General features: G+C 35.6%; 1 protein-coding gene across 3 annotated transcripts in view; it reads right to left on the reverse strand.

Annotated features, from left to right (window-relative positions):
* The window catches only part of ANKRD7 (ankyrin repeat domain 7), a 34,660-nt gene extending 17,423 nt beyond the window's left edge, over nucleotides 1-17,237 (reverse strand). For 2 of the 3 annotated variants that reach the window (XM_032276188.1, XM_032276187.1), the window contains exons 1-6: nucleotides 16,699-17,237; nucleotides 6,527-6,641; nucleotides 6,164-6,337; nucleotides 5,212-5,318; nucleotides 4,395-4,532; nucleotides 1,306-1,391 (exon numbers count right to left, since the gene is read on the reverse strand). In XM_032276188.1, the coding sequence (XP_032132079.1) occupies nucleotides 1,343-1,391; nucleotides 4,395-4,532; nucleotides 5,212-5,318; nucleotides 6,164-6,337; nucleotides 6,527-6,641; nucleotides 16,699-16,904 (789 nt within the window). In that variant the 5' untranslated portion in view covers nucleotides 16,905-17,237 and the 3' untranslated portion in view covers nucleotides 1,306-1,342. Of the gene's footprint in view, nucleotides 1-1,282; nucleotides 1,392-4,394; nucleotides 4,533-5,211; nucleotides 5,319-6,163; nucleotides 6,338-6,526; nucleotides 6,642-16,698 lie in introns of all 3 variants that reach the window. The other variant, XR_004268311.1, reaches the window with a different exon arrangement.
* Nucleotides 17,238-18,475: the final 1,238 nt, after the last annotated feature.

Here is an 18,475-nt window from a genome sequence, read left to right on the forward strand (position 1 = left end):
ACCCTCAAGAAGCACTTAAAATGTAGCAATGATTTTTCTGTAGTTTCTATTGCTTTAGTTCCCTTAAGAAATGAAGTATAAATCACAGAAATTATTTACTTCTTAGAGCTGCATGTACATTTAAAAGAGAGGGAGGTACAGGAGAAGAGGAAATAAGCGTGTACATTAAGAGTAATTCAGAGCGCTAGGCACAGTGGCTCATGCCTGTAATCCCAGCACTTTGGGAGGCCAAGGCTGGTAGATCACCTGAGGTGAGGAGTTTGAGATCAGCCTGGCCAACAAGACAAAACCCCATCTCTACTAAAAATACAAAAATTAGCCAGACATGGCGGTGGACGCCTGTAATTCCAACTACTCAGGAGGCTGAGGCAGGAGAATTGCTTGAACCCAGGAGGCTGAGATTGCAGTGACCTGAGATTGTGCCACTGCACTCCAGCCTGGGTGACAGAGTGAGACTCTGTCTCAAAAAAAAAAAAAAAAAAAAAAAAAGAGTAATTCAGAGAAATTCTCCCTTAAGTTTATTCACCTGGAATTGATAGAACAAAATATTGTTGTACGCATTATCACTATAGATTTGCAGGGATAGGGGATGGAGAGATCTTGAATAATTGTGAATGTATATAATCTCCTGTTGTCTCCACACTCCTATGTTCTTTTTATTTTCTTCCATTTTTACACTGCGGGTGAACTGTAGTACAGGAGTGTGATTGCTAGCGAATAAAGAGGGGAGTTCTAAAAATTTTTCTCTCTCATCCAACAAAAGAAGTCAGTAAAAAACATACTTGTCAATAAAAGTTATGTTTACAGACCTAAAAAACTGTATATATTCTTGAAAATGAACACCAAAATTTTATTTCAGTTGATGCATGGTAAATTCAATTCTTTACAAATACTGTTACTTTCTTTTAAATTTTACATAATATTTGATATATATCATAACTATTATCAACAGTGCTTATTTAAAATATTTTTACAATAAAATTAAATTTTTATGATAGTTTATCTATTAAAATATCTATATATGTGCAAAAATTTTGTGTTTTATAGCTAGACATGAGACTATGGATACAAAAAGATCTTAATCATTAAGCATATTTTTACATTACATCTTTATGTTTTCTGCCAACACAGTATCAAAATATTTTAATAACAAATATTCTTAAGAATAGCTCTTAACAATATTCGACATTTCAAAATAATACAAAATTTCTATTTTAAAACTAAATGTTACTTAAAGTTATTTCCTTTCCTACACAAATAAAAAGCAACAAGAAAAACCACTCATCCACTTAGCAATCTTCTTACCTTCCTTTAGTCACATGTAGTACCAAGAATAAGGTGTCTACTTAACATTTTTCTTCTTTCCATAACTTGCCATTGATTGTGGGTATCTATCCATAAAGAGAAATTATGTGTGAATGCCAGCATGCATAGAAATGTAATTCATAACATATAAGTATTAAAGCAAAACCTTAGACACCAACCAATGTCATCCCCAGAATGTAACACACTTGAGGACAAGCTTGCTCTCAAGCCAACTCTGTCAGCAGACACCACTTTTATTTCATGTACTCCCTTTCTCTGGCACTTCTTTTCTTCCTGCTATCACAAATATAATTTTTTTTAAAGCCACTAGCAAGTTAGTAAAAATGGCTTTAATTTATACTTGGTCTATTCATTTGCTAGGGCTGCCGTAACAAAACACCACAAATGGGGTGGCTTAAACAAAAACTAGTTTTCTCATGGTTCTGTTGGCTGCAAGTTTACTGAGGTGCCAGTAGGGTAAGCTTTCTCTGAGGTCCTCAATAGAAAATCTTCTCCAGGCATTTTCTTACCTTTTAGATAACTGTTCTTTAGATTAGTGATCCCCAACCTTTTTGGCACCAGGAACCAACTTTGTGGAAGACAATTTTTCCACACAAGTCGGGGGACAGGGGTGTTTCAGGATGAAACTGTTCCACCTGAGATCATCAAGCATTAGACTCTCATAAGGAGCCCACAAACTAGATCCCTTACAAAGTGGTTCACAAGAGGGTTCACGCTCCTATGAGAACCCAATGCCTCTGGCTGATCTGACAGGAGGCAGAGCTCAGGCGATAATGCTTGCTGGCCTCCGGCTCACCTCCTGTTGTGCTGCCCGGGTCCTAACAGGCCAAGGACCAGGTCTGGTCAATGGCCCAGGGGTTCAAGACCCCTGTTTTAGGCGACTGCCCTTTAGATAATTGGCCTTTTCATATAAGTTATCCTCTGAGCACAAGCACCCTGGTGTCTCTCTGCATGGTCTAACTTCCTCTGTTTATAAGGACTCAGGTTGGATATTAAGTTAGGGCCCAACCTAAAGGCCTCACTTTAACTTAAACACCCATTTAAAGGCTCTGTCTCCAAAAATGGCCACATTCTCATGTACTTGGGTATGGGCTGTCATGAGTAAATTTTAGGGGGAAAGAAAGCTCACAGCACTTGGATTTAACAGTAAATTAACAAAGTGAAGACAATTAACTCAGTCAGTGACTGAAACATATCCAGTGGTGAATACTTCTTTTCTCCATGACAGAAAAGAGCCATATGGCTCTGAATGGCTCTGAATTTTAATGAAAGAAATGAAGAAATATATGGGTTAAGGCTAACCATAAAATAAAAACTTAAAATATAATTCCTTCATTTGGAAGTGTTTCACTAATTTTTTAAAAACTATATAAGAAATATTGTCTATGCTTCCACTTTACTAAGCCATAGAATCTATGTAGATTTTACATAGAAAGCCAACAAACAATGCTACGAAGCAGTACATGCTTAAGCATGTTAGATAGGCAACAGCTACTTGAGCAACAAAAGTCACAATTACAGAAAGCTTAGTTCCTACTGCAAAAGAGGGACAAATACTGCAAAAGGACAAGGGGAATGAGATTGTAATTTTAATGAGTCACTTGCAAATTTTATTAAACATCGATCATTTCCACATCCTAGAAGTAATAGCTTAGTCATTAGGAAGTTGCTTCTCTTCCCTTTCACCTCTTTGAAAAAAAAAAGAAAAAAATTTAATTATCTTAGAATTTTCAACATTTAAAACATGAATATATTAAGAGGACAAAACCTTTATGGTCAATATGTTTTATTTCAAAATTAATGATGGAGCAATCTACAAAAAGAATTTTCTGTTCTAAAAGCCATTTGGGGGAAATAAAGAAAGATTGTAAGATTTTCTTCTCATCAAACTATCCAATAATGCCTTCATAAGATTTTCTTACATAGATGTAAATAAGTTACCTTAAATATAAAAGTACTGTTTTTGACCAATAGATACATTACTAAACAGATACATTTGTCTCCTAGTTTCATATACCTAAGCTTTTTAAGTAATGGGAAAAAATTCATACATGAAAGAAACAGAAGGGATCCATTTTATAGAGTGAAGAATCCTTTTATAGTTTGGATATTCACCAATAATTTACATGTTCATTTAAGTTTTTATGCACATGACCTGCTTAAAACAAAGTACACATGTTCCATATTACAAAGATGAAAAAATTATATTTATTCAGTTATGGTTCATACATTTAATAAAAATTCTTTTGTGTCTAAACTTAAGACTAAACATCCGTATGTATATGTGATTATTTTTCTTCCTTCTCACCTATGCTTTTCATGTGGAATTTATGAATAAAAAGTATTTCTAAAATGTTAATAAAGTCATGGAAGAAGAATAACAAAAACTGAAAAAAATACCTACTCATAATTTTAAATTGCTCTTAAAATAAAATTATGGAGAAAATATCTAAAATAAAATATGGAGAAAATATCTTGTATGTTAGTTAAATTCATTAAGCTATAAATTATAAGTTAAATTCATTCACTATAAATTAAATTTCTGAACATTGTATTTTATTTTCTCATTAACTATTAAAAATCAGAACTTCGTATTTATACATGAAAATGGTTTTTCTACTGGATGTAAATAGAGTGCACTTAAGAATTCTGAAAACTTACCAAACTAAAGCTAGCTAATGAAATGTTAACAATAATATTCAAAACATGAATAAAATCCATACCTTAATGATATCTAAAGACAATGAAGGGGATTTATGTGAATGAATCATCTTTTGTCCAACTCTATCACCTATATGTTTTATTAATGGCTATATTATGAGTGTTAAATCCCTGTTCTGGCACACTTCCAATGCTCATGCCTCTGATAGTTTATTTGTATACTCAGTCCTTCTGTAGCCCTTATGTTGACTGAACCCACAAACAGAGAAAATCAAGAATCCCTGTACAGATTTGCATGTGATTGCCCCCATATTTGAGCCTATTCCAGCCTTGCACCTTGGGGCTTAGGCTTTGATCCTTATATTCAAACCCCACACAATTGTTAAAAGACATGCAGTATCACTTACACAGTAAAACCATTGAGAAAAGCATATTCCTCAGCTGTGAATCCATACACATCTTCACAAGATAATTCCACACCTTGCTGAAGAAGACTTCTTTGTACACATGTTGCTTCACCACTGACAGCAATAATAAGAGCTGTTCTGGACCAAGAGATAGAAATGAATGCCCATTTAAAGATCTTACACATGCCTCATGTTTTAAAAGTGAGTCTTCTCAGTTTAATAGTCAAATGTAGGACCTCTATCAGAAAGAGTCAAGGCAAGAATGTAAAAAGTACAGCAGATCTGCTCAAAAAAGTGTGCCAACCACAGATCATATCATGGGGTCTAAACATGAACAGCACCAAGGAAGCAGCTAGCTCAATCCTTTTCAATCTCTTCTCCCTGGAAGCCCAGTGTTTTCAAAAACATGTCTCAAAATTCCATGAAGGAGTGTGTCTGGGATTTTAGGTCCCCTGACCCCACTTAACTACAACAGTTGGTCTTCTATGTAAGAATCTAATGTTAAATTCTAATAATAAATGATAAATGAATAATAATAATAACCAACCAACCAGGTCCAACTGTTTGATTTTACAAAGGGAAAAACAAATCCTGAGAGCTTAGGTAATTTGTCCAAAAGCATACATCTTACGGTTCTTATGGTTCAATATTTTCCCAATATCATATATATTTGTTTTGTGTACACATACACACAAACACACATACAGACACACACATATACACACCCACACACACACATACACATACACACATATGCATATAATCCTATTAGTTAGGTGTAGTTATGTGCTATTTTATTTAACTTTATTAATTATACCTTTGATAATTATCTGTAGCATTCACATCAGCCCCTTTGTCCAGAAGAAATTTTAGCATTTTTGGATTACATTTAATAACAGCAAGTAATAGTGGAGTATACCCATCCTGAAAAAATTATTTCAAAATGATTAAAATATTGTACCACATTGTCATGTTTTTTAGATTTAAGTTCAACTTAAAATATTTGTGCATGAGAACTTCTGAATATACACTTTAACTCTTAAAATATTTTAATACACAATAAAATATGATTTCAAAGACCAAGAAAACAAATCAGTGTTGAGCCAAAAAAATTAAAGTTTCCATTTTAGGCTTAATTCAAATTGTAGGCAAGAGCAGCCTAGAATAAGTAAGTGATGAGCACTTAGCATTTAATGTAAGTATTGCATACCATCAATTCACATTTCATAATGTTGTATGTTCAGATTTCCACTGGGTTTCATTTAAACCTCCAAGGCTGGCACTTATTTTGGCTGTCATGTAGACAAGATATCAGTAAACTAAAGTATCAATATGCTTTCTTAAAAAATTCATCTGGTATGCATAATGCCTCAATAGAAGACTCAGATTAATTTTAATATTATGTGATGTGAATTCAACCATTATTATTAATCAGTATATTAACAAAATAGAAAAAAGGTGGGTTTTATTTCTATTAATACCCCGTTATAAGAGAATTACATATTCCTTATTTGTTATGACCCTTTAAACAATTATGGTTGTTAAATATAGTGTTACTTTGTAGGTCAGAATTACAATCTGCAATAAAATAAAGACGGACTTTAAGAGAAGAAAACTTTTATCAGATTTTGATAATCTCTTCTCTTTCTCCCCAATTTTCAGTTTGGAAAATTCATTTTTTATGTAACATGTCTTTCAACATAGATGAATTATCTGAAATACTCCAGTTGCTTTCTAAATATAGGATTTTTTCTTTAATAGAAAATCACCTTATTTTTAGCTTCCAGATCAGCTTTGTGTTCAAGTAGTTTTTCAACTAATGAGAAACTTTGACCACAAACAGCATAGTGAAGAGCAGTATTATAACAAAAATCCATCAGATTTGGGTCTGCACCACAGTTTAGAAGAATCTTAGCACAATCCTCCTTTTGACACTGTACTGCCTGTTAATGCAACAAAAGTAGATGAGTAACCAATTTACTATTTGGTATATGATAAACTGATTTAATATTATGATAATACTATTTAATACTATGATAAATGAGTTTAATACTATGTTTTAAAATATGAAAATCAACAAAACTAGGAGAACTCAAACACATTCCAATTGAAAAAGAAAAATTATGACATACCACAATCAACGGGGATTTGTTTTCACTATCTTGGACATTTATTTTGCATTTCTGCTCAATTAGGAAAAGTACAACATTTGTATGTCCATTAGCACAGGCCAGATGCAAAGGTGTTCTATGTCAATAAAACAAAATACAAAGTTAGAGATAAGTCTTCACTTGAGAAGTTACCTATTTTACCCCAAAACAGACCAGATTGTACATTGGTAAGGTATTTGTTTCATGCACATATTTCTATTTAAACAAATTTACATTAATTACACTTACTTTTTATTGAACTTTCAGGACTGTGCAAGTGTGTTGAAGATCGCATATTTAACCAATTTCACTTCAAGGAAAACTTAACTATAATGGGTTGAAAAATAGATATTTTTAAAAATGAACTTTTTATTGAAATTTCAGGGCTGTGCAAGTGTGTTGAAGATCAAATATTTAACTGATTTCACTTCAAGGAAAACTTAAATATAATGAGTTGAAAAATCAATTTTTTAAAAATACCAAAATGGTGTTTGGGCCTTGGAAAAGATAATAAAGTTAGGTATCGCAATAAAATTTAGAAATTATATTTAAAATCTGAGATACATCTAATAGTAACTGGAGAAAAGGATATAACTTAATGACATGCTATCCATAATTATGTGTTTGCCTTTACTCAGTGATTAAAGTTGGCATTTGTATCTGAGAAATAAAAGGTGAATGTCTAAGGACTCTCTAAGTTGTAGATCTTAAACTTAATTTAAGTTATTACCCGAGTAGGGTAATAGGGTTCTCTTTTCAGAGAACCCTATTCTAGGTAGCCCACCAAAAACCAGATATACACTAATAAAGTGTGACAGAAGACTAATTAGATCCATTTAAATTTTGCAGTGTTCAGCCTAGACTGGCCCTCGATAAACTTTTATCTATTTCTAAGGTGATATCATGATAGCCTTGTGTTTAGATAATTTTATAATACCAAGGCCATATATAATAACCCATATTCCAAACAAAAAGCTTAAATATATTTTCCTTGTTTCATTTTAGCTCCCCAAAGTACTCTATGCATACCTTAAATAGACCCGGTATTGACACACAGGCGTTGCAAAAAGGTGACCCTCAGGCCGGGCGCGGTGGCTAAAGCCTGTAATCCCAGCACTTTGGGAGGCCGAGGCAGGTGGATCACGAGGTCAAGAGATCGAGACCATCCTGGTCAACATGGTGAAACCCCATCTCTACTAAAAATACAAAAAATTAGCTGGGCATGGTGGTGCGTGCCTGTAATCCCAGCTACTCAGGAGGCTGAGGCAGGAGAATTGCCTGAACCCAGGAGGCGGAGGTTGCGGTGAGCCGAGATCACGCCATTGCACTCCAGCCTGGGTAACAAGAGTGAAACTCCGTCTCAAAAAAAAAAAAAAAAAAAAAGGTGACCCTCAAAAATAACTAATTAAAAATAAGGTAACTTTCAAAAAGACACACTAATAAGACCCATAAACAATAACATCATCTCTGGCAATAAACCAACAAAATATAAAAATAATTCAAAAAAATTGGAGAAAGCTAAATTTCTAATTAAGTTTACCTGAATGTAACTCTGGAAGGCAAGACTGTAATATAACTACAATATAAAAAGCAAAATTCTAACCAATTATATTATCGTTTAGCTGAAGAGAGAGCACAATCAGGAAGAGGATGGTCACCTAGGATAACAGAATAAAACGAAAGTTATCCATAAATCATAATTAATTAAATTCAGATTGGAAAAGACAATCTGAATTTAAGGAACTAACAAAGAAGTACTTTGTTATAGGACAAAAATAATTCATTAAACACCATGGCCTAAATTGAGTTTCCCTCAAAACTATCCACCTTACTTTACTGTGATTCCATCCTTACCAAGCAAATTTCTGTGACTGATTTCTCAGTAATCCTGATACAATGAAACACTGATTAACCTTTCGGTTCACATCCAATTTGCCTTAAGGATGAAATTCCTTATGTAATAGTGTTTTTAGAGTCCTTAATCCAAACACAACACAGAACTAAATAGCTTTGAGCCCACCAAAGATAACTCCTTGCAGTAGACAGGAAATCCTGGCAAACATTTTCACGTTTCTCCTTCATCTGTCATTAAATACATCTTGAAATTTAGTCCCAAGGAACTTTGGTGGTTTCCATCCAATTTTTAGAACTGCTTCTCCCTCCAACTCCAGTTTTATCTTTTAACTACATGAGAAGCAAAGAAAGATCTAAAATTGATACCCTATCATCAAAATTGAAAGAGCTAGAGGAGCAAGATAAAAAAACCTCAAAAGCTAGCAGAAGACAAGAAATAACTAAGATCAGAGCAGAAGTGAAGGAGGTAAGAGACACAAAAAACCCTTCCAAAAATTAATAAATCCAGGAGGTGGCTTTTTAAAAACATCAACAAAATTAGACAGACCACTAGCCAGATTAATAAAAAAGAAAAGGGAGAAGAATCAAATAGATGCAGTAAAAAACAATAAAGGGGATATCACCACTGATTCAACAGAAATACAAACAACCATCAGAGATTACTACAAACAACTCTACCAAAATAAACCAGTAAACCTGGAAGAAATTGATAAATTCCTGGACACTTGCACCCTCCCAAGCCTAAACCAAGAAGGCATCAAAACCCTAAATAGACCAATAACAAAGGCTGAAGTTGAGGCAGCAATGAATGGCCTACCAACCAAAAAAAGCCCATGTCCAGATGGGTTCACAGCTGAATTCTACCAGACATACCAGAATTCTACCAGAAGGAGCTGGTACCACTCCTTCTGAAACTATTCCAAACAATCCAGAAGGAGGGAATCCTTCACAAATAATTTTATGAGACCAACATCATCCTGACACCAAAACCCAGCAGAGACTCAACAAGAAAAGAAAACTTCAGGCCAATATCCATGACGAACACAATTGCAAAAATCTTCAATAAAATACTGGAAAACCAATTGCAACAGCACATCAAAAAGCTTATCCATCACAATCAAGTAGGCGTCATCCCAGGGATGCAAAGCTGTTCAACATATGCAAGTCTATAAACATAATCCACCACATAAGCAGAACCAAAGACAAAAACCACATGATTATCTCAATAGACGCAGAGAAGACCTTTGACAAAACTCAGCAGCCCTTTATGCTAAAAACTCTCAATAAACTAGGTATCAACGGAATGTATCTCAAAATAATAAAAGCTATTTATGACAAACCAACAGCCAATATCATACTGAATGGGCAAAAACTGGAAGCATTCCCTTTGAAATCTGGCACTAGACAAGGATACCGTCTCTCACCACTCTCATTCATATGGTTTTGGAAGTTCTAGCCAGAGCAATCAGGCAAGAAAAAGAAATAAAGTGTATTCGAATAGGAAAGGAGGAAGTCAAATTGTCTCTATTAGCAGATGACATGATTGTACATTTAGAAGACCCCGTCGTCTCAGCCCCAGATCTCCTTAAACCGATAAGTAACTTCAGCAAAGTTTCAGGATACAAAATCAATGTGCAGAAATCACAAGCATTCTTATACATCAATAACAGACTAACAGAGAGCCAAATCAAGAGCAAACTGCCATTCACAATTGCTACAAAGAGAATAAAATACCTAGGAATACAACTAACAAAGTAAGTAAAGGATCTCTTCAAGGAGAGCTATAAACCACTGCTCAAGGAAATTAGAGAGGACACAAACAGATGGAAAAACCTTCCATGCTCATGGTTAGGAAGAATCAATATTGTGAAAATAGCCATACTGCCCAAAGTAATTTATAGATTCAACACTATCCCCATCAAGCTACCTATGACCCTCTTCACAGAACTGGAAAAAACTACCTTAAACTTCATACGGAACCAAAAGAGAGCCCACATAGCCAAGACAATTCTAACCAAAAAGTACAAAGCTGGAGACATCACACTGCCTGACTTCAAAGTATACCACAGGCTACAGTAATGAAAACAGAATGGTACTGGTACCAAAACAGACCAATGGAACAGAACAGAGGACTCGGAGGAAACACCACACATCTACAACCATCGGATCTTTGACAAACCTGACAAAAACAATCAATAGGGAAGGGATTCCATGTTCAATAAACGGTGTTGGGAAATCTGGCTAGCCATGTGCAGAAAGCAGAAACTGGACCCTTTCCTGACACCTTACACTAAAATTAACTCCAGATGGATTAAAGACTTAAACATAAGACCTAACCCCATAAAAACCCTAGAAGAAAACCTAGGCAAAACCATTCAGGACAGGCATAGGCAAGGACTTCATGACTAAAACACCAAAAGCATTGGCAACAAAAGCCAAAATAGACAAATCAGGTCTAATTAAACTCCAGAGCTTCTGTACAGCAAAAGTAACAATCACTAGAGTGAACTGGCAACCAACAGAATGGGAAAAAATTTTTGCAATCTACCCGTCTGACAAAGGGCTAATATCTAGAATCTGCAAAGAACTAAAACAGATTTACAAGAAAAGGAAAAAACCCATTCAAAAGGGGGCAAAGAACATGAACAAATACTTTTCAAAAGAAGACATATATGACGCCCACAAACATATGAAAAAATGCTCATCATCACTGGTCATTAGAGAAATGCAAATCAAAACCACATTGAGATATAATCTCACACCAGTTATAATGGTGATCATTAAAAAATCTGGAGACAACAAATGCTCGAGAGGAAGTGGAGAAATAGGAACACTTTCACACTGTTGGTGAGACTGTAAATTAGTGCAACCATTGTGTATGGCAGTGTGGCAATTCCTCAAGGACCTAGAAATAGAAATTCCATTCGACCCAGCAATCCCATTACTGGGTATATACCCAAAGGATTATAAATCATTCTATTATAAAGACACATGCACACGTATGTTCATTGTGGCATGGTTTACAATAGCAAAGACCTGGAACCAACCCAAATGTCCATCAAAGATAGACTGGATAAAGAAAATGTGGCACATATACACCATGGAATACTATGCAGCCATAAAAACGATGAGTTCACGTCCTATGGATGAATCTCGAAACCATCATTCTCAGCAAACTGACACAAGAACAGAAAACCAAATGTTCTCACCACATGTTCTCACACATAGGCAGATGTTGAACAATGAGAACACATGGACACATGGAGGGGAGCATCACACACTGCGGTCAGCTGGGTGGGCTAGGGAAAGGAAAGCAGGGAGTGGGAAGAGTGGGGAGGGATAATGTGGGGAGAAACCAGATATAGGTGATGGGGGGATGAACGTGGTAAACCACCTTTCTATGTGTGTACCTATGCAACAATCCTGCATGATCTGCACATGTACCCCAGAACCTAAAGTACAATTAAAAAAAAAAGACATATAGTTAAAGGTTTAACAGGTGCTTTAAACCTAACAATGGGCTGGACATATCTACATTAAAAACGCTCCTGGAAAACCTCCATTTAAATAACAGGTATAGTGCTAAGGGTAGAGGAATTGAAAAAGAAGGAAGCAAATGGGAATAGCCATTATGTTCTTCTTTAGGCTGCTGTAATTACATCTCTGTTTGCAATAAAACTTGGGAGCATCAAAAAAAAAAAAAAGAAGTAACAATATAAACTAAAGTCTTAAATTGGGAGTATATTGACAAAAGGATTTTTTGACAAATAGAATAATATTGATTTAAAAATATTTCTCTAAGATATCTGTAAATATACTTTTTGCATTCGACTGTTCCAAAAAATAGAAACATTTTGTTTTTGTTTTTGACATTAGGTGGAAAACATTCATATTGGCCTTGAAGCATTTACATTATATGTGTAAACATATAAATAAGTGGCCACAACAAAATCTTTTTTTTTTTTGCTGCTTGCTCCAATTGTGAGCTCTAAAATTTAAAATAAAATGAATGTAAATGTTAACTCTTTCTTTAAAATTGTTTTGTTTTGTTTCTTAAACTAAGATGACTTGTTTAAAAGGCTGTCAAATATTCTAAGTAAAATCCTTCTTTGCAAGATTCTCTTGACGGTTTGAGTGAATACGATGAACCTTTTAGTGTTTCATGGGTGCTCAACCTAGATTAGTTCTTGTTTTCAGATTTTGTGTAAATGACCCGAGGCTATATTGTTTAATACCTCCTTAGCAAGTGGAATCTTTCGTGGCTATTTTATTTTACTGAATTTGCAGCTGATTTCCTAAGTTCTTGGAGCTTAATATGGGCTATGAAATTTATGAGATTTGTTACTGAAGGCTTTAGAGTCAAGTTGGTGGAAGAGTGAGGTACACAGCAGGATGCAGCAGACATTTTTGGAGGACCTATTGAGAATCCATTTATTTGCTTTCAGTAAGAGCAGAGTGTATGTGATTGTATTTTATTTTTATTTTTTTACAAAACTGAACTTTATTAAGTATTTCCATTTCATTGAGTAAAGAAAGCCTTAATCTATGGGATCAAGATCAGGAAAAACATTTATCTCTCTCAGGCTATGTATTTTCTGGGGCTGTTAACACACGACTTCATTTGTATTTTTTTACTTTATTTATTTTTATTTTTACTTGTTTACTTTTTGTGTTTTTTCTTCACATTTGCTTTTTCACATTCATATATAAACTGTCATAGTATTTCTTAGACATCATTAATGGATAGTAATCTTAATTTTTTTTAAATATATATTTTGTTGCACTTTAGGTTCTGGGGTACATGTGAAGAATATGCAGGATTGTTGCATAGGTACATACAGGGCAAAGTGGTCTGCTTATGCTAGTTCCCCTGTCCTTTTTTTTGACCAGAAATTCCAACTTTCAGTATTATTGTTTTTACTAGAAAACATATCTAACAATATTTTTCTATTAGGCTATTAATATGCATATATGCTTGCATGAGACCTCAGAGACCTTCAGCAAAATGCTTCCAGAATGAGACTTTGAAACATTTGATAAAACACTGTGATACACCTTATTAAAAATTCAAACAAAACAAATAGTCCTCAATAACCATTTCACTCTATCCACTTTCCTCTGCGCACATTTCATGTCTCTAAGAAACAGTCATTCAAGTATATGTCCTTTAAGATTTTTTCTCATTTTCAATCTTGCTCTCTCCACACACAGATACACACACACACACACACACACACACACACACACACACACACGTTCAAACAGAAATATGAGATTTTTTCATTCAGCTTTATTGAGGTATAATTTATAATAAAATTATACAACTTTATAAATTTTGACCAGTCAATATTTACAGTCAATAGTCAAGTCTTTCCCATCCCCCATATCTAAAACCACTGGTAACTAGTAATTTGCATTATGTCACCTTATTTTTTTTAGATTTGGAGTGCACATATGCAGATTTGTTAGATGGGTTTCTTGCATAATGCTGAGTTTCTGCCGAACTCATTACCCAAACAGTCAACATAGTATCTCATAGGTAGTTTTTCAACTCTCATGCCCTTCCCCCATTTGGAGTTCCTAATGTCTATTATTTCCATCTTTATATCCATGTAAAGATATAAAGATATATCTTTATATAGAGAGATAATTTCACATCCTCTGTTTCAATTTGAATGCCTTTTATTTCTTTCTCTTGCCTGATTTTTCTGGCTAGGACTTCCAGTACTATGCTGGATAGGGATGGTGAGAGCAGAGAGTAGACATCTTTGTCTTATTCCAATTTTTAGAGGAATGCTTTCAACTTTTCCACATTCAGTATTATGTTGGTTGTGTGTTTGTTATAGATGGCCCTTATTATTTTGAGGTATGTTCCTTCGATGCCTAGTTTGTTGAGGGTTTTTACAATGAAAGGATGTTGAATTTTATCAAATGCTTTTCTGCAGCTTTTGAGGTGATCATCTGGTTTTTGTTTTTAATTCTGTCTATGTAATGAATCACACTTGTCGATTTGCATATGTTGAACCATCCTTGTAAACCTGAAATAAAACCTTCTTGATTGTGTTAAATTAGCTGTTTGATGTACTGCTGGATTTGGTTTGCTAGTATTTTGCTGATTTTTGTGTCTTATGTTCATCAGGAATATTGGACTGTAGTTTTCTTTGTTGTTTCCTGTATGCTACTATGCCTTTACCTTTTCTATAATTTCATGTAAATGTAGTCATTTGTGCCTGGTTTCTTTCAGTTAGCATGACACTTTCGAGATTCACCCATATGTTTGCATATATCCATAATTCATTGCTTTTATTGCTGAATAGTATCTTTAAATTATCCTATAATAATTTATATGTGTATATGTGTATGTATGTATGTATTCATCCTTTCATTCACTTATTTTAAAAATATTAAGCACTCACTATGGCTACACGCAGGGTTCTAGGTGATGAAGACATATCAGTGAACAAAACACATGCAAATGTCTTCTTTTATAAATCATACATGTTAGAAGAGGTAAACAAAACAACTTAAAAGATACAAAGTATATCAGAAAATATTAAGTTCTAATGAGAAAAGCAGGGAAGAAGTGTAGGAAATGCCAGTGAGGGAAAAAGGGCACAATTGTAGATAAAGAATAGCCAGGGAAGGCCTCACTAGTAAGGTAACAATTGAATAACACCTAAAGGAAGTGAAAAAGCAAGTCATATGACCGAGGGAAAAGCACCCCAGGCAGAGTTCCAGCAAGTCCAAAAACCCTAAATGCATGTCTTGTCTTGCATTTCTGTGGAACAGTAAGGAGGCAGTGTAGCTGGAGGTAAACGAATGAAAGAGTTTTAGGATGTAAGATCAGAGAAGTAAACAGGGTGAGGATGAAAGAAATTACCTAGCCTTAAAAAAGGCTGTGCATCAAAGTCCATAGCTAACAACATGTTCAATAATTAAAAAAAAAAAAAAAGAAAAGCTATCCTCTAAGATCAACAACTAGGAAAGGATGATGACTTCTATTAGCCATAGTATTGGAAGTCCCAGCCAGAGGAAATAGGCAAGACAGGAAATAAAAAACATCCAAATCAGAAAGAAGCAAAACTGTTTGTTTGCAAATGACATGATCTTAGACCCAGAAATGGGAAGTTACCATCAAAGGACAAGTTTCAGTCAAGCAACGTAAGCTCTAGAGATCTGTTGTAAAACATTGTACCTATAATCAATAGTGATATGTTAACACTTAAAAATCTTTTAAGATGGGAAAAAAACATCAAAAGAGAATAGATATCATGTTGAGTGCTCTTATAAAAATAACTGTCCAGCATAAAATTCGCACATTTTCTGGCAGATGAGAATTTGAGTAAACATCGAGTTCAAATGCCTGTTTTGAAGCAGCTATTGTGTTCTCAAGTATGCCAAGATAGAGCCTACAAACTGTACTTGTTATAACGCTAACCTGGGTATGCAGCTACCTGGGGAGTCCCTCTGTTTGTCAACCCCAACTCAACAGCAACTCTGAGTTTAGAGATTCTCAAAGTCTCTTTTAAATTTTTAAATTGTAACTAAAGAAAGGAAAGTGGTGTAACAGAGTTCTTATTGCTGACTGTGATGTATCAAGGCCCAAGGGGCTAAAGGGACCTTTGTGACTTGACAAGTTCAATGGTAATGAGTGTGGTTAATGAATAGTCTGGCTTATTCATCATGTTGTCCCAGAATCTGAAACATTTATACAGTTGTTACCCATATTTGCAGCATATATTTGGAGAGAAAATGAATTCAGATTTAAGCAAATTGGTGAAATGGAATGAATAGCAAAGAAGGGAAAAGAAAATCATTCTCTGTCCAAATAAGTTTTTTAAGTATCAATAAACTCTGCAAGTTTCTTTCTCAAAACATTAAAAAGTTACTTGTTTTGATGTTTTCAAGTGTTAAAATCTGACAAACCAACGTTCTAGGGAGTCGCCTCTTTTCCTATTCTCCCATTAGCAAAATTGTACAGCTTAGTGCCTGGGGACAATCAATACTAAGGAGCAAAGCAGCAAGGTGGGGAGAAGATGGACTGCCCAGTGGAGACTAAGGCGGTGAGAAGAGGGGATGGATTCAGGAAAGGCAGAAAACATTCAAGTAAGCATATTTTTAAAATTAAATAAAAAGCTGAAAGTTAGAGTGGGACCTTCTGCCAAGGGTTACCATGCAATCTCTTCTCTCTGAGAAACCCGGAGTGACAACCAGTGTCAAACAGCCCCTAGTTGTATTGTTTCTGGTTGGAGGAGTTGCCCCAGCCCGTCCTCCCCCACTGGCTCTTCAGCTCTGGTCACCTGTATTCTTCGTCCTGCGAGTTCACATCATATTTCTTGACCTGAATGTATTTCTTCAGCTTCTTCAAATCCCCGAGTGAAGCAGCTCTGTGAAGTTTCTTTACATCCTTATCTAGAAGCTTGTAGCCCTGGCCTATGGGCAGGTCTGAGGAGGTACGGCTCGGGGTCTCATTCCTCCTTTTCCAGCAGCTGAAAAGCTTATTCATGGCGGCGCAGGCTGCAGTCTTTCCGTCACACTAGGCTGTTCTTTAGGCTCCTAGCCGTCCGCTCTGCCCCTCTGCACTGGCACCTGGCTCGCAGCTTTCTCCTGTCCCTGACAAAAGTGGAAATGCTGGAAGGGTCTCGCACAGCCAGCCGTTATGGCGGTTATGGTTGTTACGGCGGTTATGGTCGTTAATGGCTGTTAGGGTCATTATGATCTGGTCCTAGGGGCTCGCAGACCTTCATTCTCACCTAGGACTTGGGCCTGATGGCCACACCTGCAGTCTTCCTATTAGATCATGAACCTTAGAGATTTACCAGCTTTCTTACAAATAGCCCCTTCTGATCCACCCGCCTCGGCCTCCCAAAGTGCTGGGATTACAGGCTTGAGCCACTGCACCCGGCCAAGAGATCGAGACAATCCTGGTCAACATGGTGAAACCCCGTCTCTACTAAAAATACAAAAAATTAGCTGGGCATGGTGGCGCCTGTAGTCCCAGCTACTCAGGAGGCTGAGGCAGGAGAATTGCCTGAACCCAGGAGGCGGAGGTTGCGGTGAGCCGAGATCGCGCCATTGCACTCCAGCCTGGGTAACAAGAGCGAAACTCCGTCTCCAAAAAAACCATAGCAAAAAAAAAAAAAAAAAAAAAAAAAAATAGCCCCTTCTTAAAAAATAGATCTAAAGGCTTCAAGTCTTGCAAACTGGTATTTACCATCCTTGTGATGGGGATAGGGATGGATCTCTTCCAGTGATCTTGCCTCCTACCTACTCCCAGCCTCTCACCTCCCAGGCTACATGCTACAAATTGTCTTCACAATAACTGCAATTCCTCAATAATCTCGATTTCATATACTTTTTAAACATCACTTCTCATATTCCAGCTCACTTTGTCTAGTGACGAAACTCCAAAAGTCCTTTCAAAATCTAATTCGCTGTACCTATACTCAGTTAGTCTTAACCTATTTTCCCTGAGTTGGACCACCACACTCTGTTTTCACTTTACTACTTAACGAAATTTCACGACCAATCGTCATAATCATTCCCATGCAGAAACCTTCAATAAGTTTTCCCCCCTTCCTTTTCTTACCTATCTGTGCCTAAACCAAAACCCTAGTTAAACTGTTTGTTCTGCCCTAAGCCACTGAAACGTGACCAAAGGAAAAAACACAGTCCTGCCATCTTTCATTTCCAGTTCATGAAAATCCACCTCAAGTGGTCTGTTATTTTCCCTTTCTTTTCACACCTCCTTGGCTCATGGCCTTTTTTCCTGAACCACTGAGCAAAAGATCCAATCAGAAGAGAAACTCTACCAGCTCGCAAGATATCTACCCACTTATCTAAACCTTGCAAAAAAAAAAAAAAAAAAAAAAAAAACTTTATCTCTCTTTTTCATATATGATGAACATGTATGTTCATGATATGTTCATGTTCCTAGCAAAGGTCAGCACCATTCTTGAATCTACTAGACCCCATCCTCTCTAGCCTATCTAAAAACATTATTCAGTAAACTCTTCTTCCCTGCTTTCATATGTATTTTTAAAATTTCCCTCTCTGCTAATTCTTATTAGCATAAAT

The sequence above is a fragment of the Sapajus apella genome, unplaced genomic scaffold, assembly GCF_009761245.1.
Source record: "Sapajus apella isolate SASKATOON/1434 unplaced genomic scaffold, GSC_monkey_1.0 scaffold7, whole genome shotgun sequence".
NCBI classification, from domain to species: domain Eukaryota; kingdom Metazoa; phylum Chordata; class Mammalia; order Primates; family Cebidae; genus Sapajus; species Sapajus apella.